Here is a 20759-nt window from a genome sequence, read left to right on the forward strand (position 1 = left end):
ACAGGCTCTTCCCCACCTTCCTGGCACCAGTGCCAGCACAGAGACTGAGCACCCCCAGAGAGCATCCACCTTGCGTGTCTTGGTCTCCCCAGGAAGCTGCAGCCCTCTCACTCCAGCCCCCTGGGCACTCACCACCTTGGACTGTCCCTGGGGTGACATTCCTGCTCTTGGGACACCTGCATGTTTGCTGAGTCAGCAGGTGCCTGCTCAGGGCCTCCTCCCTGCCCTCACCCCTTCTTTTTCCATGGCAGCTGGCCTTGCTAGATAAAGAGGTTCTTCTGTGTCACAGCAGGTCTGTCCTGCAGGCAGCAGAAGGGGCCGTGTCCCTGTCCCCTGCTCAGTGCCACCATCAGTCCCCATCGTGCCAGCAGGGTCACAGATCACATCCCCAGTGACATCCCAGGGCTGAGGTGACAGCTGAGGTCCTCCAGCACACTGGGAGTGTGCCACACAATGGCCACGTCCATTCGCTCGGGGTGGGGCTGTGCTGCCAAATCCCTCCACTGGTTTTGACAACCTCACCCATTCTTGTATTTTTTTAATGAATTGGGACCTGAGCCACGGAAAACGAGCAAAGTTAAAAAGTCTGAATGCTGCAAACTCCTCCTAGACAACTTCACTATCAGTGTCACGTTTCTTTTGAATCCACCTGACATATTTTACGTGTGAAACATTTTTGTCGTGTAAATGCTTTTTTTAAAATACAGTCATGGGTGGGGGGGGCACATTTTTCTCTTGCATTTGACATGGGAGGGGTTTCATCTGGCAGGAGAGCGAGACGAGGAAAATTTGTCAGGAGAGGGTTTTGTTCCTTCCTCTTTGGATCATTGCCAAGCCTGAGGTTTTTCTAGCCGGGTACCAGTTTCACCTATTCCACCCTGAGGACTGGAGACAAACCCCTTCAGGCCCCAGGAATGCAGCCCTCAGGGCAGGCTGTGCTCAGCAGGGTGGGACAGCACAGTGCCAGGGGCTGCTCCCCACCCCAACCCCTGGCACATCTGGATTTCGGGCCCCAGTCCCAGCGCTGCCTTTGAGCCCTGCGCCCCAACAACCCCTTACTGGACTTTATACTTGCCAGCTATAACCAATCTCGTAACGTGAGCTACTGACCTTGATGGTGAGTGTGAGCAGTTATGTTTTGTTGTTTTCTCTCTTGCTTGGTTGGGGCTGCTGTGAGAGAGGGTGTCTCTGAGGCAAACTTTCCGGCCTCTCTTACACTCGGACGTGCACACCTCCTCTCAAACACTCTTCTGAGCGCTCTCAGCGGGAAGGTTTGTCCACACCTATTAATCCTCTCTCAGTGTCCAGCTTCTTGTTAGTAGCAGCTGGTTGCATGTTTTTTGCTTGTTCGGACGAAACGGTTCAAGAAACGACTCATAATCAACTCTTGAGAAATGTCTCTATTTTTTTGTACACTTTCTTTCTTTTGATGTTTTTTATTAATTTCCCTTACTTAAAAAACGAAACACCTGTCGTCCCGTAAAACATTTCACATCTCCCCTTGCCTGTTCTTAGAGTGTATGTATCTGTGGGACTGAACTAAATGCATGCACTGTAGTAGTTGTACTGGTAGCAGTAGATGTAGTTGTAGAACATGCATTGTCGAGTTGATATTACAGGCACCACCACGCCAACGAGCCTGGCAGATAAAAGCAGAGCCTTGGTCTGATTGAAGGAGTAGGGATAACCCAGCAGAGAGCTGCTGAAGGCTTGGATCCATAGAGCCCTGTTTGTTAAATCCCATTTATCTGGAAGTTTCAATTGTAGGCAACCTACAGCCCCCCCTTGCACACGTGCTGTTACACTGGCAGTAAAACTGACAGTAAAACTGACACTATTTTTATTTTTTTTCCAATTAACCCCCCCTAGGAACTGAAACATTGCCTATAACCGTATTCTCTTATTTTTATTTTGTATCCAAAAAGAACTTAAAGATATTTTTCAAATCATTTTACAACCATGGTTTCTCCATCAGCCTGTTACTCGTCCATATTAGCCCATAGACTCATTTGTTGGCGGTCGTAGACCAGATGTGCCACACGCAAATCACTCCATTTGGGAATCCAAATAATGCTCTGTGTGTGAGGCAGCTCCCTGCAGCCTGTCCCCAGCCACCAAGCCATTGTTTGTAGGTCATAAACCTTAAATCTTATTATGCAACTGAGACTCCGAGCTAGTGATGGGTCGTACTCATTGCCATGTCACCCAGCTTAAGGGAACGTTTCTAAATGAAGATTTAACATTTCATAAATATCAGCATGAGGAGTTCGAGGCAAGTTCACCCTCCCTGCCACGAGCCAGCAGTGGCTTTGCTTCTCCTGCCTGGGTTTCTGTGCTAAACTTGGAAAATGCAGAGACGGGGCTGCAGTCAGTAAATCCAACAGATGGTAATTGAGATCCCAAATTAGGCTTTGGTTTATTTGTTTAGTTTGCTGCTTGTCAGAAAACATCCTGATGGGAGCAGAAAAGCTCCTCTGTGGTGTGGTCACCCCTCCCCTCCTCCCCATCCCCAAATCCAGCTGTGCTGGGTGGGAGCATCTCCTGCTCTGCTGGGCAGAGCCACACACTCATTAAAGCACTCAAGGCTTTCAAAGGAAATAAAATATCCAGAATGGGCTTCCCAGTGTAATTAAGGGTTTGTATCTTACTTCTAATAGAACATTGAGTAAATCAAGGGAACAAGCACTGGGGCTGCCCTGGTGCTGCCAGGGCTGGGATAAGGATCCCTTTGGATCTCAGTCTGCCAGGGGAAGGGGAGCCCACCCCATGCACCCCTCAGAGGATGAAGTGAGGAGTGTGCTGAAAGTCAGCAGAGCCATGAACTGCATGGGGTCAAGGAAACCTTGTCTGACACTTAAGGGAGGTGCTCCAAAATCTGATCTGCTCAGAGTTTAGCAAACTGTGGCCATAGAAAGGGGGGCAGTGGTTGGTCTGTGTGCAGGGGGAGAGGAGCTCCACAAGCTCATGGGGATGTCAGGAGGATCATTTCAAAGTTCCAGCCATGAACCAGTTTGGGATTTCTGCAGCTCACTGGGAGGACTCCCTTGTGGCACAGTGGCTCTGCTGGAATTGCTCTCCCTGTTTTTTTCTCCTCTATAAAAATATGTCAAGTTTAATCCAGGCTATGTAATCTCAAAAGCCAGAACCTAACAAGTGGACCACCAGCAGGGGCTGGAATTTCTCACTCCATGGAACCCCCAGTAATTATGTGACAGAGCCTGGCAGGTGATGCACTGGGAAATGAATGGCTGCATTGGATTTTACCCTTTGCTCATCTCCCTGGCAGAGGCAGCACGTGCTGGGGGGTGGCCAGGCAGGGACCAGGAGAATCATCCTGGTTTAAACAGGAATTCCATCAGCCAGGCCTGGCATGGAGCAGCCCCAGGTGTGAATGTGCTCTGGAGGAGCCACTGCACATTCCCATGGGTGGGTTTGGCCTTTTTGTGATAATACTGCAGCCCTACTTGTGTCTGCTACCCCAGACTAAAAAATAATAATAATGAATGGAATTACCTTTTCTGTTTGGCTCACAAGTGCTCCAGGATGGGAATCCCACAGGTCCTTTTCAGAGGACTCCAGGCAGAAGAAACCTTGTGTCTTTTTACTGTAGGATGCCACTTTTGGATCTTTTTTTGATCCATGGGGGACTGAGCTTCTTCCTGCAGAAAATTCAGATATGAAACAATTTGCTGCTGCTGCTGCTCGACCTTGGCCACAGCAGCCAGTGCTTGACAGGGCACTGGGCTGAAGTCTATTGAGGTTAAGATAGATCAGCTTTAATCAATAATTTTGTAATAGAAAATCTTGTGTGCTTGATAAATCATCTCCAGTGCAATTAGTGACCACCTCTGAAGTGCAGTTGAAGTTAATCTGTAGCAAATTTAGCTGGTAACTTTTAATAGTCTTTTCCATCAGGAGAATTATTTTCCATGGGAAAATGCTCCTCAGAATGCTCATCCAGAGCTGTTTTATTTAGCAAGAAATTCTTCTCTGAGGGTGGTGAGGCACAGGCTGCCCACAGAAGTGGAAGTGTCCAGGGGTTTGGAGCAGCCTGGGGCAGTGGGAGGTGTCCCTGCAGAGGGTTGGAACAACTTTGGCACCTCCAAATCCCTGCCACAGCCTGTTTCCCATGTTTTATTCCCTTTCTCCCAGCAGGGGCTGGGGGACAGAGCTGTTGGTGACTGTAATTAGACTTTGCTCCCTGGGAGATGCAGACAAGTTGTTGCAGAGTTTGGAGTGGGGTTTCAGCACGTGAAACCAGTGCATGAGATCTTTGAGCCCAGGATGGGGTCTCGTGCATTTTAATCCCCAAACAGGTAAAATGCTGCCAGGGCTGAGGGTGACCTGCCTGTCCAGGCTGTTACCCTTCAATGGAGCAGCTGAAACTGAGGCAGTGCTCATTGGACTGATGGTACTGTCAGTATTTTCATGCTGATTCTCCCTCCAAATGCTTTAAAAGTAAATACATAATTACAGTGATGGCTTTTCTGCCTCTCTTCTCTCTGAAATAGAAGGCTGCCAGAGGAGCAGGGCAGTTTTTCCTTGCAGCAGATGTTGGTGTGCATCTGGCTCTGTGTGAGCTCGAGAAGCAAGGTGGGTTAGGAGTTGCCAGAGAATGCAAAATGGATCTGCAGGTAATAAACCTGAGCTGTTTAAACATAATAAACTCACACTGCTGGGGCCTTTGTGAGCATTTCCTGGTGGTTAAGAGAGCCCAGAACTGTGTCCTGATGGGGGATTGGTGACTGGTGCCACCAGGCAGCAGCTTGGCTGGTGCAGACCCTCCTACAGGAGGGGATGGCTGCACAGCACTGGGGGTCTGCAGGCTGGGTGCCTCTTCTGTACCCTGGATAACCCCTGAGCATCCCCCAGCCCCTGGGGTCAGCAGAGCAGGAAGGTGACTCGAATTATGCAGCAAACAAAGGCCCGTTTTTGGTTTAATTTTTCTCCTGTATTGTCTGTTATTGTACCAAAGGCTTCAATTTCAAATTACAGGAGTGATAGCCAGTTAATGTGGTACAGTGGGAGGCTGGAGTTGCTGTTGCTATGGCAATGGAGTTCGGCTCATTTGTTTTGTAGATGAGTAATTACTACGCAATTAGAGTAGGCTAAAAATAAAGGGGCCTTTTGTTCCCTCTTGCTCATTAATATTAATAAAAGACCTGTCCGGGCTGTGGTAAACAATTAATGCAGATGTGGTTGCCCATGGTAAAATTAACAGCAGCTTTTGTGCTCCTGGGTGGGAGGTGAGGGCACCAGCATCCCCTGGCTCAGCTCTCCCTTGTGTGAGATGGAAAGGTGGCTACAGAGGGGGCTGTGACATCCCAGCACCTGAGCTTTGGCTCCCATTTGCCAGGTGGGTGGGTGGCAATCAGTGTTAAATCTCTGTGTGCAGGCTCAGGCAGGGGCACAGCAGCTCCTGATGCACTGCTCCTCATTCATCCCCTGCATAAACACCAGGAGTGTAAACCTGCCCAAAAACCTCAGCACAGGCAAGGACAACGTGGTGCTGCTGAAGGGACTCCAGCACGGCGTGTGACAAACAGGGAGTGACAAAAAAGAGTGAGAGGAACTGTCCCAAGCATTTGATGTGAAGTAGAAAGATGACAGGACACTTAGCCTGGGTGTTAGGATGAAATTGTTCCCTGTGAGGGTGGGCAGGGCTGGCACAGGGTGCCCAGAGCTGCTGTGGCTGCCCCTGCATCCCTGGCAGTGCCAGGCTGGGTGGGTTTGGAGCAGCCTGGGACAGTGGGAGCTGTCCCTGCCAAGCAATGGGACTGGCTGGGCTTCAAGGTCCCATCCAAACCATTCTGTGATTCTGTGAAGTATATAAACATTAATCACATCGTATTCTAAATTAACTGTAAAACCAGTTAAATTGGCAGGAACCAGTTAGGAAAATGACTTAGCAGGGCAGCATTTATCTGTCCCTTTGGTTTATTTGTGAGTTCCAGCAGAGCTGTGAACATCCTGTGCCTGCAGGCAGGGCTGATGGGTGGTTACCTGCTCCTTCATCATCCCTGGGTACTCAGCACCCCTGGAAATCATCATCAGGAGGGCAGAACCTCTCCAAAAGGCAAATACTCCAGCCAGAACCCCGACTCCTCTGCTGGGGGGCTGTGGGTGCACAGAGCCACATCCCTCCCAAAGTGTTTAACTAATGGAGGGAATCGTAGCAGAGCCTTTGTAAGGTCGACATTTGTTTGTTGTTAAGGATCTAATTAGAAACATGAGAGGAAGCTGAATGGCTGCTTGCTCGGCTAATTAGCGACATGCACGAAGACCACTTTGAACTTCAAGGACACAAAGCTATTAGCGCTTACATCAAAAATGGATTAAACTTCTGTGCTTTTATAATGATTAAAGATGAGCTGCTGGAGAGGAAATCCTTTTGTGAGGCAGTGACAAGAGCTGGCTCCTGACTGCAGCTCCTCCGTGTCGCGCGCAGTGACACCGCTGACACACGCCACGGAAAATGGGATTAGGCAATAAATATTGATCGTGGGCAAAAAAACACAGCTGAGCTGCAGGGTGCAGTTATTTGTCCTGCTGCAGAACTGCACAAACTGGAGCAGCTGGGCTTGGATGTGCTGGATTTTGTGTCTTCTGTGAATCGGTGCACATCAGAGCTTCCAGGTGTGGAGGCGCCCAGGATGTGCTGAGAGCAGTGCTGCACAGAAGCAGGGGCTCACAGGCAGCAGTGGGCTTGTAAAACACCTGCTCCAGGTGAATTTTTACCTTCCTGAGCTTGTGGAAGCTGCCCAGCTCTCGCTGGTGGCTCATCTCAGGTGGTGCAGCAGTTGGTTTGTGGAGGAGGACACGGAGGCTGCAGCAGGAGCAGTTGCCACACGATCCCAGGTGCCATCATCACACCATTGTGCCCAGCTCCAGGAAGGTGGGCAGCACTCAGCCCTCCCTCCTGGTTCCCACTCACTCCAGCAGTAATTGCTGAGCAGAGCCAGCTCACCACCCACTGCTCGCTGTCATTACCCTGCCATGTTCTGATGTGTGAAGCCTTTTCCAAAGGGGCTGCAGAGGCAGAGCAACCTTTGAGAGTGTGACTGCAGCTAGAAAATAACCTACAAATGGTGCCTTGTTAGGGCAGATCTCGGTGTGCCTCAGCCTCATCACCACTTACTTTGCTGATGAGCCCAGTTGTTGTATTTCCCTTTTTCCCTGCAGGGAGGGATGACCCGGGGCAGCCTGGCTCTCCCTTACGGAGCGTGTCGGGTGGCAGGGAAGGCGCAGCTCACCTTTGATTTTCCATCAGGACTGAGCCAGCTGTCACCTGCAGCTCTTCACACTTGCAGAGGAGCCGTGTCTGCCACAGGGTTCTTAGAGAGAGAGTTTGCTTTTCAAGTCTGCTTGGGAAGAGCAGGAGCAGAGGGAGGCAGGTCCCCATGAGAGATGTACAACATGGCAGCTCTCATCGTGACGCCGGCGTTATTTGTTTTTCTGGTTTGTCTCCCACTTTCCCTTCCAGCGAGTTGGGAGCTGTTTGTACCTTGTTATTCTCCAGAATATCTGTGTGTTTCCAGCTCATTATCTCTGAGAGGTTTGTGAGCTGGAGCATTGATCCAGTTCGAGGTGTGCCACACGCTGCCTGCGACAGAAACCGCGCTCAGACACCAAGCAATGCTCAGCCTGACCACAAATGAAGGGCTTTGGAGCTCTGTGAGGTGATTGCTAGAGGGGGAAAAAAAGAGCCTGAATATGAGCTTTTATTTCTCAGTGCTGTGCCAGTGCACTCCTGCAGCCTCAATAGGCCACTGAGTACCAAGTGCACCGATGTCTTATTTCAGCCTGGCATTAATTTGTACATCCAGTCCTGGGTAAATGACATTCTGGTTGTTAGCAGCTCTGAAAAGCAAGGTACAAACTCCCATTAACTTCAGCCCTGACTGCACAAGGAATTAGCTTTGGCCAAGCGATCTGTAACACGGCTGCAGTGCTGCTAATTATATTTATGAGGCTCTGAGCAGTAATGATGTAAGATTTGCATGTGGTGCTGAAGTTGTGCTGGTTATTTAAAGAATCAGCATCACGCTGGGAGTGCTGCTCTGTTAGTCATGCATGTGACAGCGTGGCCATCAGTGCTGTGCCCTGGGACACTCAGGGTCCCCAGGGAGGGTGGGATTGTCCCCACACCACTCACTCTGGTTTTGCTCTGTGTCCTCTGCAGCAGTCGTGCTTGGGTGGCTGCAGAGGCAGCACAGCAGGCTGGGACAGGTGATTCTGTGACAGTCTTTTCTTAAAACCCAGCAGTAAATGGACCCAAGTGACTCAGATTCATAAATTCATAGAATTCTGGAGTGGGTTGGGTTGGAAGGGACCTTAAGGACTGTCTAGAACTCCCCCTTCCACTACACCAGGGTGCTCCAACCTGGCTTTGAAATTAAACATCACCAGGCTGTGGGGCAGCCCCTGTCCCAACTGGGCTGCTCAGTGCCCTGCCCAGTGCCCCCTGCCCTGCCTGCTCCCATCCCTCTTGGCAGCACTCAGTGTTATTATATCATTTACTCCTCTGAGCTGGAAGATGATGTTTGCAGCATGTTCTATGAATTTTTCATAAAGAGAGAAAAACAGACTAATCTTGTGAGCTTTGAGTCTTGGTGGTGGGTAATGGCTTTGATTTAAAGCATTTTGTCTTAATGATAGTTATATTGAAAATTTCCTGCTGCTTTCAAGCACGTTTAGTTATTATCATAAACATTGATGGTGGAAATGCCTGCCAAATTGTGCGTGGCTGTTTATGGCAGATGAGAGAGTCATCCAGAAATTAGAGCTCTGGATCAACAAGTTGTGAAGAAACCTGTTTGTACAGGAATCCACCCTGAGGGCAGTGGGACAAGGCAGGAACCAGGAGGGTCTAGAAGGAGAAAAGAAGTGTCTGGCTCTGGTTGTAGGATATGCTTGACAGGAGATGAAAAACGAATTTCTGATGAGAATCATGGAATCATTTATGTTGAAAAATGCTTCTAAAATCAGTGAATCTTATTTTAACCCCACACTAGCAAGCTGCCCTGTTCCTGCAGAGCTGCTCACCCCCATGCATGGCTGCCCAGGGACAGAGAGCATCCTGCCTCTGCTCAAAGAGAAAATCCAGAGAATTGTGGTGGTTTCTTTCCTTCATGAGGATTTCCTCACCTGTACACTGTGGCAGGGAAGGCAGACACACGTTCTTCACTGTTCCTCACTGGGATTCTGTTTAAATTTTAAAATACTTGGTTTTTTTATGAGTCCCCTGCAAAGGTGTTTAAGTCTTTGGGTTTTGGTGCTGTAGGAGAGGGAAAAGTGTCCCCAGGGCTCCTTGGGGTCTGTGTGCAGGGAATAATGATCCCCATGCAGTGTCTGTCTTAGTCCTCTGTCCAGATTGCCCCTGCTTTGTTGCCTTTGGAATACAGTTATATTTTAGTGGTTTTTTGTCATCAGGTCTCATTCTCTAGTCCCTGAGGGCCTGACTGTCATCCCAGTACTGTGTGAGTTCCCCTTGTAGGACAGTGATGTCCAAACCCTCACGTTTCTTCTCCTTTTCCCTTCCTCTTTCCCTTCATCATTCATGGCTGAGTGGAGTTTATTTGGGTGGGATTCCAGCATCCAGCTTTGCCCAGCCCTGGCAGTGTTGGGGTCTTTGTTAGCTGGCACTGCTCCCAAGGCAAATGTCAGCAGGAATCCTGACTTAGAAATTTCTCAAGAGTTCGTGCAGGGAGAGTTTATCTTGCAGCAATGACCTTTCTTGTTGAACAGGGATTAAGGTGTGAGCAGGGTCTGTGTGAGCCTGGCAGTGTGCAGGAGCAGGCTCCTGCTCTGGCTTCCAGCTCTTGGCTCCTTGACATGAATCACTTGGCAGAAGGTGCAGAAGCATCTCCCAGGCATGTGAAATGGGGATGAAACACTCTGCTGAAGGAGGGGGTGCTAATGAAGCCTCACTGCAGGAAGAGGTCCAGTTCTTGCTGTGCCAGCCCTGTACAGCAGCTCCCAACTCCACCACAACCTGGCATTAAAAAAACCCTGCTGGGGCTGCTTTATCAGCCCACGTTTTTTATATCCTTCTGTGTCCCATCTTGCTTTCCCTCAGTGCTGCCCCAGTCACTGTGGCACTGGGCAGAGTGAGCCTGAGGCTCCCCAAAGCCTGTCCCTCTGCCCTGCAGGCAAACACTCACCTGCTGATCAAAATTCACAGGCTCAGAGTCTTTTCTGTAGCAAAAACCACAGCAGATTCAAAGGGAAGGAAGGAAGACATTCACCTGCCCTGTTCCATCCCTGCCAGAGCTCCTGGCTGCTGGCCCTTGATCTCCCTTGGCACAGGAAGGAGCTTCTGTAGCCCAGAGGATGGAGAGTGGCTGGGGCTGAACATAAAAGGTGGCTGGCTGTGATTCACAGGCACATCCAATCTTTCCCAAATCTCTCCTGACCCTGATCTATCACTGGGCTTCCTGGGGACACCTGGGATTGTGAATTTTGCCTTTGGAGGTGCTGAGGCATTCTCAGAGCTCAGCATTTGCCCACTGCAGGAGGTTTCCCTGGACACTTGGTTGGGAAATGGGGAGTTAAAATGAGTCCTTTGCTGCCAGAACATCCTGAGTGCTGGCAGTTCTTGGAAGGGGAGAGGATGGTCCTGGCAAGCCTCAGTCAGTGCTGGGTCAGTCTGGTGGGTCCAGAGTCAGGGGATCCATGGTCAGCTCAGCCCTGGGACAGGCAGCAGCTCAGGCTTTGCTCCTGGCACAGGACACAAGGAGTGGTGCCCTCCCCTCCATGCACAGCACAGTCCCCTGGCAGCTTTTTAATCACCAAACTTACAAACATCTGCCCCAAATTCCTGTTCTTGCCATGGGATGTTGGTGGCCAGGGGAAAAGTCTCCCAATTCCTTCCAGCCTACAAGGAATTCATGTCAGTGCTCTGCAATTCCCACAGTTCACAGCAGCCTTGGACAATTTCTGACAGGAAATTTTCATCAGGAATTTTGTCATAAGGACACAGGTTTCCAAGAAGTATTAACTTTTCTTAGTGATGCAGTGTGTCTGGAGTCTGGAGGTGTTTTTCCTTCTTCCTTTGAGTCTCAGGGTACTCCAGGTTTGTGTAAAACAAACTTGTTTCCAGGTAGTTCTTGCCAGAGCACATCAGGGTTTGCATGTTGGGAAAGTAGTTCAGGTCCCTTTGCTCTTGTGATGGTAAAAGTGCCTCTGGCTCCAGGTGAGCTCACCTGAGCTCCTGGAAGAAGACAAATACTTAGCAATTAACCATGGCTGAGCCAGTCATTAAAATATGATTTTTCTGAGCCTCCTGCTAATTATGGGAGCTTCCTGTTCCATTTATAGGAATGGAAGGGAAGTGTTGGCTCTGGAAAAGCTTCCAGCTTTCTCTGTGCAGTTTTTCAGGCACCACATGGGGAGGTGCCAGGGCATCCCAGGCTGCCCCCAGCACTTGCCAGGCTGTGGAGCAGCTTTGGCATCCTCATCTTCCCTCCTGTGAGCAGTGTGGAACCCCTGGGCAGGAGGTGAAAAATGACCTTTCCATTCCCTACCTGAGCAGCATTTCCAGCTCTTCCTGCAGGTGTGAGACCCCCCTGCAGTCTGTAGGACTGTGGGGGCACAGGGACCCCCTCAGCTGGTGCTTCTGGAGGTTTCTGTGCTGCTGGGGGTTTGCAGGGGTGTTTTTTGCTGGCAGGATGCCCCTGGCTGTGCCCTGTCCCACTGTCACAGCCAACTGAGTTTTCTGTGTGACTTGGCAGGAAAACTCACATCCATTTCATTGAACCAAGGGGAAGAAAAGGGGGGAAAGTGCTGGCTTCTAGTAATAAAGGGCTTTGGAACATCTCAGCTGGGTATTTCTCTTCACGAGTGAGAAGGCCAAATGTTATCTTGACATTTAATCTTTAATAATAAAAAAAGGCTCTTTGTTTGCCAGCAAAGTCCAAAATCTGTTTACTCTCTCATGCCTTATTTCTTTTAACTTGCTAGCTTAGATGTCCTACTTACCCTCCCCTGCTACCAGTGCAGAGCTGTGGTGAATCATTTATTGTCCAGAACTGACTTTGCTGTCACCACAGGGCCACCAGCTGCCAGGTGTCCTTTTCTTGACCAGCTCATTCATTTGGGAACTTGGGGAGCCTTTGGGTGGGCAGTGGAGGGGAAGGGGCCAGGGCAGGAGAGTCCAGCCCACAGCACAGGGCTGGCTCCAGGCCAGTGGTCAGTCCATGCAGCTCTGACCCCCTGGGCAAAGGTCACTCCAGGCCACCCCCAGACCTCATAACCCACTGTGGTGTTCAGTGGGGGTCCTGGGGAGTTGCAGCCAGAGGAAAGGGCTGGAGGAGCCTTGGGTGCAAGGGTGGGATTGGGCTGTGGGGTTTGGGGTTTGGGGTTTGGGGTTTGGGGTTTGGGGTTTGGGGTTTGGGGCAGGCTGTGGGATGTGCCCATGTCCAGCCCCTTTGGCCATCGTGTCCTGGCACTGCCCATGGAGGGGACACAATGGGGACACAGCGGGGACACAATGGGGACACAGTGGGGACACAATGGGGACACAGTGGGGACACAGTGGGGACACAGCGGGGACACAATGGGGACACAATGGGGACACAGTGGGGACACAGCGGGGACACAATGGGGACACAGTGGGGACACAATAGGGACACAGTGGGGACACAGTGAGGACACAATGAGGACACAATGGGGACACAGCCCAGGTGGGTGTGGCAGACCAGGCTCCCTGTGCCCCCAGGTACCCCCAGGTGTAGCTCCAGCTTCCTGCAGCCATCTCCATCCAGCTCCTCCCAGCCCGCTGACTTTTCTTTCCCATTGAAACTTCTTCCTCATAAATTCTACATCCAAGAGCAGCCGTGAGAAATGCCAGAAGCCTGAACCATCTAACATGCTTTAATATCTAAATTTCTCCTTCCGTTTCATTCTTATTTACATTGTTTTTCTTTCTCAAAAAAAAAAAAAAAAAAAAAAAATTAAGGGAGGAAAAAAACTAAATTTTCTTTTACTTCCACATTAGGAGGTGAGTTGTCATCCACCCTCTGGAATTCTTTTTGCTTTTGATCTTTATTTTTTTGTTTAATTTTGGTTGATGTCCCGAGCATGGTTTTGGAGACGAAGGTAGGTCTTCGCTCTCCAAATCAAAAGGAAAAAAAAACCTAAATGAAACAACACTCTCCTTGGTCATATTAAAAAGAGAAAAATCCAAACTGTTCCATTCCATATCATTTAAAGAAAAAAAAAAAAATCAACTATTGAACTATTTCTACAGCTTACTGATCCAAAAGGGCGGGTTTTTTCCAAAAGTATCGAATGGATCCAAAAATCGATTTTCCTAGACGTGATTCAAGTTATTTGCTGTCAACATTTTAATATCAATATTACCACAATGTGTAGTCTCAAACTAGTTCCTTTGTAGTTTGCATGGGATGTGAATGCTGTCTCGGCGTGCCCAGACCTAGAGAACTTGTTACTACTGCATGAGCATCAAGTCAGATGTTGAAAAATACCTATTCTATTTTGTGATAATTTGGTGAAAATGAGCACCTCCAGTCTCTGGTTGCAGTAGTGTGTTGAATGATTGTTCTTTTTTTATTTTCTTTTTATTTTTTTATATATATCCATATATATATTTTTGGAGCTCTAAGCTTGGTAGTAGTCCGGGCTGACTCTTCTCCAGTACTCGCTCTCCTCTCGCATGGCCTTGGTTAAGTGTTAGAATTGGGCCTAGGCTGTCGATTCTGGTGTTTGGCTTTGTGATTCCGGTGCATGCCCGGCGTCTGGCCTCATACCCAGCTTTATTCTCTGCACACCAGTCTTGAATAGCTACAGTGCTCAACCGAATTTTGGCGCCCCCGCTTCCCCGGCAGGCTCCAGCGCGGCGCGGCCGGGCGGCTTCCCCGGCGCCAGCAGCCCCGGGCCCGTGGCAGATCTCTACGGCACGGCCAGCCAGGACTCCGGCGTGGGGAACTACATAAGCGCCGCCAGCCCCCAGCCAGGCTCGGGCTTCGGGCACGGCATCGCCGTGAGTACCGGGCAGGGGGGCAGATGGTGAACGGTGAATGGTGGTGGTGGTGATGGTGATGGTGAATTGTGATGGTGATGATGGGGAATGGTGAATGGTGATGGTGATGGTGAATGGTGAATGGTGGTGGTGGTGGTGGTGATGGTGATGGTGGTGGTGAATGGTGGATGGTGATGGTGATGATGGGGAATGGTGAATGGTGAATGGTGATGGTGAATGGTGAATGGTGGTGGTGGTGGTGGTGATGGTGATGGTGGTGGTGAATGGTGGATGGTGATGGTGATGATGATGGTGATGGTGATGGTGATGGTGATGGTGATGGTGATGGTGATAATGATGGTGGTGATGGTGGTGATGGTGAATGGTGATGGTCATGATGGTGATGGTGATAATGATGGTGGTGATGGTGGTGAATGGTGATGGTGAATGGTGATGGTGGTGATGATGAATGGTCATGGTGATGGTGATGATGGTGATGGTGAATGGTGATGGTGATAATGATGGTCATGATGGTGGTGATGATGGTGATGATGATGATGATGATGATGGTGATGGTGATGATAATGATGATGATGATGGTGATGATGATGATGATGGTGATGGTGGTGATGATGATGATGGTGATGGTGGTGATGATGATGATGATGATGGTGATGATGGTGATGATGATGATGATGTTGGTGATGATGATGATGATGATGATGATGATGGTGGTGATGATGATAATGATAATGATGATGATGATGGTGATGATGATGCTGGTGATGGTGATGATGATGATGATGATGGTGGTGATGATGATAATGATAATGATAATGATGATGATGATGATGGTGATGATGATGATGATGATGGTGGTGATGATGATAATGATAATGATAATGATGATGATGGTGATGGTGATGGTCCCACAGCGAGCGCGGCTTCTCGCTCCAACCCTCTGGCCAGAACCTGCGAGCGATGCTCGACCACCAGCACAGGGGTTGAGTTGGGATAAACCTCCAAAACCCAGCAATGGCCTCGTGAGTCACACACCAGATCACAAATTGCTGCTTTTTCGGGCATGGTGACTCCACCACAGCCCATTCCAGTGATTAATCACTCCTAGACTGGACAAATTGTTTCCTGATGTCCAACCTGAACATCTCCTGGTGCAGACACTCCTTCGGAGCCATCTGCAGCCAGACGTGTCTCAAAGGGCAAAATTTAATAAAAATGGGGGTTCAATCCCTGCTTGCCCATATGGGTTTATATCATCCCAACTCCCCCTCCTGGCTGACACACCCTTTGGTCCCTGCTCCCTAAAACGAGCTAGACCAGCTCATTAATTTGGCTGGTGGGGTTCCAGGACGTGTCCTGCCCCTCTTTGCTGGCCCTTGGGGTGGCCCCCAGGCCGGGCTGGGGTCCCTGAGCCGCAGGTGGGGCGAGGGGCCGCGCTGCTGGCGGCTGCTAACGGGGCACAGAGGGGCTGCACGTGCTGTGTCACTGTGTGTGAGCATGAATGGGGCTGGCTCTGCCCCTGGCACCCCCACACGCTGCACACCAGCTCCTGCCCTTGCTGGGGTGCAGCAGGAGATGGGTTTTGTCTCCTGGGCAGTGGGGAGGTGCAGAGGCTCCCCCGAAGGTCCCTCAAACCAAGAGGAGAGCTTCACCCCCTGATGGAATTGGATTTGGAGTGTAGTGCAGACAAAGTTCCTGAAATTGTTATTTTTATTGGAAAAACAGCCAAACAAACCTTTCTGCCTGTGCTCAGTTCCCATCCTGAGCCTGCCCCTCCTGTGGTCACACCTGACAATCCCTGTGGATCAATTCTAGCACAAACATGGAACATTAGTGCTCTGCAAGAACTGCCTCTCACCACTTACAACACCTCTTATTTCCATTTTTCACCTAAAAACCTGTTTGTGCTTGAAAACTTGGGCACTTTGGTCTCAGCAACATCCCCATTTTACAAGTGACAGGATGCCAGGTCCAAGCCTGGGTACCCAGATTTGTCTGCACTAACACTTCCCAAAGAACCATTTGATAATTGACTTGCTGATTGGCAGCCTCTTAATTCCCCCAATAACTGCAAAGAATCCCATAGCTTTTATTACATATATATTTATTTAACACTGTCCATTTACTAACCCTGGTTTAAAAATAAAGAAGGGAGAACCCCAAAGCTTATTTTTGCACCTGGGGGAATGAGAAGATGATGGTCTTGGAAAGGTGACCATAGGGTTGAGCACACCTGGTGACCAGAACAGCTCTTGGAAATCCCTATTCATGCTGGCAACACAGTCTTTCAAGTCCTTTGATAATTTCTTGGCAAAATTAATAATCAGCTGTTCCCATGTACAGAGCACTGATGAACTTAACAATTGTGCAATTTTAGGGACCTTTGATTGCAACGGCTTTTACAAATGGATACCATTGAAACGTTACACATGGTTGGTTGCCATCTCACTTGGAGGTATTACAGTATATCCCATTTGTACTTTGTGCTGAACTACCATCTCCCCTATATTTACTTTTAAGTGAACAATTTTTTTTATCTTCATTTCGTCTTTCCTTGGCCTTTAATCATTCCTTTCTGTGATTTGTGTTACTCAAATCAACCTCACGGGCTGGAAACTGGAAGACAGATCCAAAGCTGAACTCCCCAAAAAGTCACGTTGTCATCTTCATGATGCTTCTTGCAATAATTTGAAAACCTAGAAAGCTGTGGGGAATCACCCCCAGTGCCAGCAGCCAGAATCCCAATGGGATCAGGGATCTGCTCCCAGGGCACTGGTTTAAAAATAGCTGAGCCCCACTTCTTTATTGCTGAGAAACCATCATTCTTAATTAAGTGCTGTACCAAATATTACAGCTAAAAGATAACATTGTAACTTGTAACCATAGAGCAATTATCAAGATTAAAAAAAAATTAAACCTGAGCAAATTAAATTAAAGGCATTACCTGAGCACTGCAGCCCTGGATCGCTGCCAGTTTCCTACCCTTTGAACTAAGCTCCAGTTAATTAAATGTTTAATTTTTATTTTTTATTATTATTTGGCCTTTGGCGTATTCATCTTTGCAAACAAATATTCTTAACACTGGGAATGGAGCAGATTAGAAAATGCAGTGGAAACAGGAGTGAGCCCAGTTAAATGGCAGGGGTTTGCCTCCAGAGCTCTGAGCCCTGACAGGTGGAATGGGTGTGACTGGTTTTATTTCCCTGCCTCTTGCCCAGCACTGCATGATCAATGTCACATCATTTGCATTCAAAAATCAGTCTATGGAATTAGAATTAAAGTTAGTCAAGGGGCCTGGGAAACATTCAGAGACTTTAAACTCCGTGAAAATAGATTTATACCTAAACACCAGTGGATCAAGGGGGTTTCTGTTTACTCTCCATCTCCACACACCCCCCAAGATTACCTGAAATTGTTCTGTCGATTGATTTCCTCCACCAAGGAGTGGTTTTTGTGGGAAAGTGGAAGTGCCACGAGCACTCTTGCTGAATCCCACTCTCACTGCACTGTCAGCCACTCCATTTGTCAGAATCCTTCACTTCCCTGGCCCGCCAGCTCTGGAATGGTGAGGTGGGACCCGGGGCCAGCTGGAGCCCGAGCAGAGCATCATAAATCAGGCTAATAACGCTGAGCCCAGATTGATGGGCTGTAATCACTCCTCACTCCACACCCATCCCTGCAGCTCCCGGCCAGAGCTGACACTCACACCATTAACGGCTGCAAAACAAAGTGCTTTTAATGTTGCTCATTACTAATTAAAATGGATTTTGAGAGGAGGAAATGAGCCTTATTATTAATTCCTCAAGGAACACTGAGTTTGAGAGGCTGGTGGCTGGTCCTGGCAGGATTAGGGTGAGCTGCAGGTTCCTGGGACAGGGATCAGCTCCCACATCCAGCATGGATACTGGGGATGGTTTTGGAGGTCATCCCAAAAGGACCAGAGTGCATCCTCACCCTGTGAGCTGCTCAATATTTCAATCTCTTTTATCCATGATGTATCTCAGCTTTAAGCCCTGGCAGGGATGGAGCATTGGAGGCTGAAGCTCCAGGATAAAATAATAAAATAAATCCTGGCTGCCTCAGTGTGCCCAGGTAAAACTTGTCACCATCCAGGTACTTCAGAGAAAAATCAATTTACCAAAACCATGTGAATTCATGGCATAACAGATGCCTGAGGACCCATTTTTGTCCTGGCCCTACATCAGCTCACTTTGTTCCTAAATCAGCCCAGCCTCAGCAAAGCCCCCAGTCCAGGCTTAGCTGGGATGGAGCTGGAAATAAAAGCAGGGAATTCCTGAATCCCCTTTCCATGGGGAACATCCCAGCCAGTCTCTCTCCATCCTCCCTCGGGGCAGGCTGTGGTCACAAAGTGTCTGCAAACACTTTGCTTTTTTATTTTGTTAAAAATCCTTAATGGCTGTCAATTAACTGTCCCCTCCCCTGTCCCTGTCCCCTTCTCCCCACGCAGAGTCTCTCTGGATGTCCGGGCAAGACAGGGCGAAGTTTCTGAAGGGGCCCACGCTGGGTGATCTCATCAGACTTTGAGCACTGCACCATCACCATCATCACCATCATCACCCTCATCATCACCGCCAAGCAAACTGGAGGTGGCACTCGAAGGACTTTGGGTTGTTTAAAAACAAAACAAAAAAAAATCTCTCTCATCATCTCATGAATCTGCTGTACTATAAAAACAACAGCTTTTAAAAGTATGTATATAAAACCCATTTCTTGTTGGTTTTATTTTCTCGATGGGTTCCCCCTCCCTCTTTTTAAGCCTCTCCACCCCCACATCTTTTCTGACATAGTCTCGTAGCCACGTAGTCAGAATTCTTTGTGTATGTAGCAAGAGCCTAACCATAGTGGAACTGTTATATTAAGGGGTTTCTTTTGCTTTTCTTCCTCCTCCTCCTCCTCCTCCCTTCTGTTTTCTGTAGTTGTTGTTGCTTAAAGGATGCTGAGATGGTGGCAGGAGCCCCGGGGGCTGGCAGGGCACGGGGAGGGGGGAGCAGCAGGTTCTCTGGCCCTTCTTTTCCTTTGGTTACTCTGATTCTCTCTCTATTTTCGGCAATAAGGCGAGGGCGACAAACTTTTTGCTCGTCCTTTTTCTATATAAGTGCTTTTTTTTTTTTTGTTGTTGTCGTCGTTGTTGTTGTTGAAAAGAGGTGATATAAGGTTTTTTGAAATCGTGAATTCCGAGAAAAAAAAGAAAAAAAAAAAAAGAGAAAAAAATAATAAAGTGCTGTAAATACAATTCCATTAACTACATAGAAACTATTAAGAAAGAGAAATACAAAAGCTATTTTTGTGATGGAGTCAGCCTAAGGCAGTTTCTCTGTGGAAATGGAGGAGAACAGGTGAGGAGTTGGAGCCCTGGGGAGGGGCTGGCCCGGGGGTTGTGACGCTCTGGGACCCTCCCAGTTCTCCCAGTTCACACCAGCAGCTCCTCTCACACGTGCTCAGCTGACAAAGGAACAGTCTAGTGGTATTTTTATTTTAATTTAAAATCCTGCTTTTCCCAAAACTGATCAAGAAGCTACGATTTTTCCTACTTAACGCATTTACGGTTCAAAGCACACCTTTAGTTTAAATTTTTGCTTTTGTTTTTGTTTTTTTTTTTAGTTTTTTTTTTATTATTCATTGTTCTAAACTAGATCAACTTGCTGTCCAGTCATTTCAGCTGCTCTGGACACCCCGTGGGGGCAGAGCAGTGTCCAGCTTGCATGGTTTCCTTTATTATCCATCACTTTCTGTATTATCAAATTAGAAAGCAACTTTGGTTGGTTTTGAATTTTTTTTTTTTGGTTAATTTTTTGTTTTGTTTTGGTTTTTGTTTTGTTTGGGAATACCTCAGTGCTACAAGTTTCACCCTAGAAGCAACGGAAGATTTTAATTTATTGTAGTTGTAAACAGAATTTAAAAGAAATAAAGTATAAAACATCATTGCACTGTGACTGGTAGGGGAAAAACTGACAGTTTCCTATTTGCACATGTTTAATATTTGGCTGTTATATATATGGTCCTCTGTTGGGGGAGGAAACTTATGAAGGATATTTTTTAATTTAATTTTTTTAATATTGGTAAATAGGCCTGCAACAGCAAACTAGAAGTACAACATGGTAGGTGGCATTAAGAACATAATGTAGTGTGGATATATTTCTTCTTTTTTTAACGTAATATTGACAAGTTTTATTAATATTTTTTTAAATTGTTACGTTTATAAATTTGGTACTTTAGGTACAGCCAGTATAAGACACTGAATGCGACATTTGTTAAAAAAGAGCTGCTGCACTCCTATTTTTGTAAATTTTACTAACAAGTAGACTAATGTAGACATTCAATAGACAAGGTAGAGCAAGGCATCTTTAACAAAACAAGGCACCATACTGCTAACAGAAAGGAGAAACCTTGTTTTTCTTGTTTTTAAAAAAAAAAAAATCATGCTTTTTATGTAATATTTTAGGTTTTTTTCTTATTTCAGAACAACCAGGTTTAAGCAAAATGCTGGACGCTTTTTAAATATTGAGACTTGATCAAGTAATAAAAAGAAATAAAAACCGAATTCTTTAAAAAATAAAAAGGTTTTAAAAAAAAAAAAAAAAAAAAGAAGAAAAGACTACAAACCAAATTCCCTGCGATTCAGTGTGCTGTCAGGGAATTTTTTATTGCTATTTTGTCAATGTTGATGATGTACTGTACTACCAGTTGGTTTTCCTCTCCATTCCCTGTCACCTCATAGAATATTCTTTGTTGATCA

The 20759-nt window shown here is 47.7% G+C and overlaps 1 protein-coding gene across 17 annotated transcripts in view; it reads left to right on the forward strand.

Moving 5' to 3' along the window:
* MSI2 (musashi RNA binding protein 2) overlaps positions 1 to 20759 on the forward strand; it is a 296757-nt gene that overhangs the window by 168908 nt on the left and 107090 nt on the right. For 5 of the 17 annotated variants that reach the window (XM_079325316.1, XM_079325327.1, XM_079325314.1 and 2 more), the window contains 3 exons: positions 13848 to 14002; positions 16380 to 16457; positions 18471 to 20759. The exon at positions 18471 to 20759 is cut by the window's right edge and continues 846 nt beyond it. In XM_079325316.1, coding sequence (XP_079181442.1) covers positions 13848 to 14002; positions 16380 to 16421 — 197 coding nt within the window. In that variant the 3' untranslated portion in view covers positions 16422 to 16457; positions 18471 to 20759. Of the gene's footprint in view, positions 1 to 1179; positions 1272 to 13793; positions 14003 to 16379; positions 16458 to 18470 lie in introns of those variants that run through there. The other 12 variants (XM_079325323.1, XM_079325325.1, XM_079325326.1 and 9 more) reach the window with 9 other exon arrangements.

The sequence above is a fragment of the Erithacus rubecula genome (genome assembly GCF_903797595.1).
Source record: "Erithacus rubecula genome assembly, chromosome: 22".
Classification (NCBI taxonomy): Eukaryota; Metazoa; Chordata; class Aves; order Passeriformes; family Muscicapidae; genus Erithacus; species Erithacus rubecula.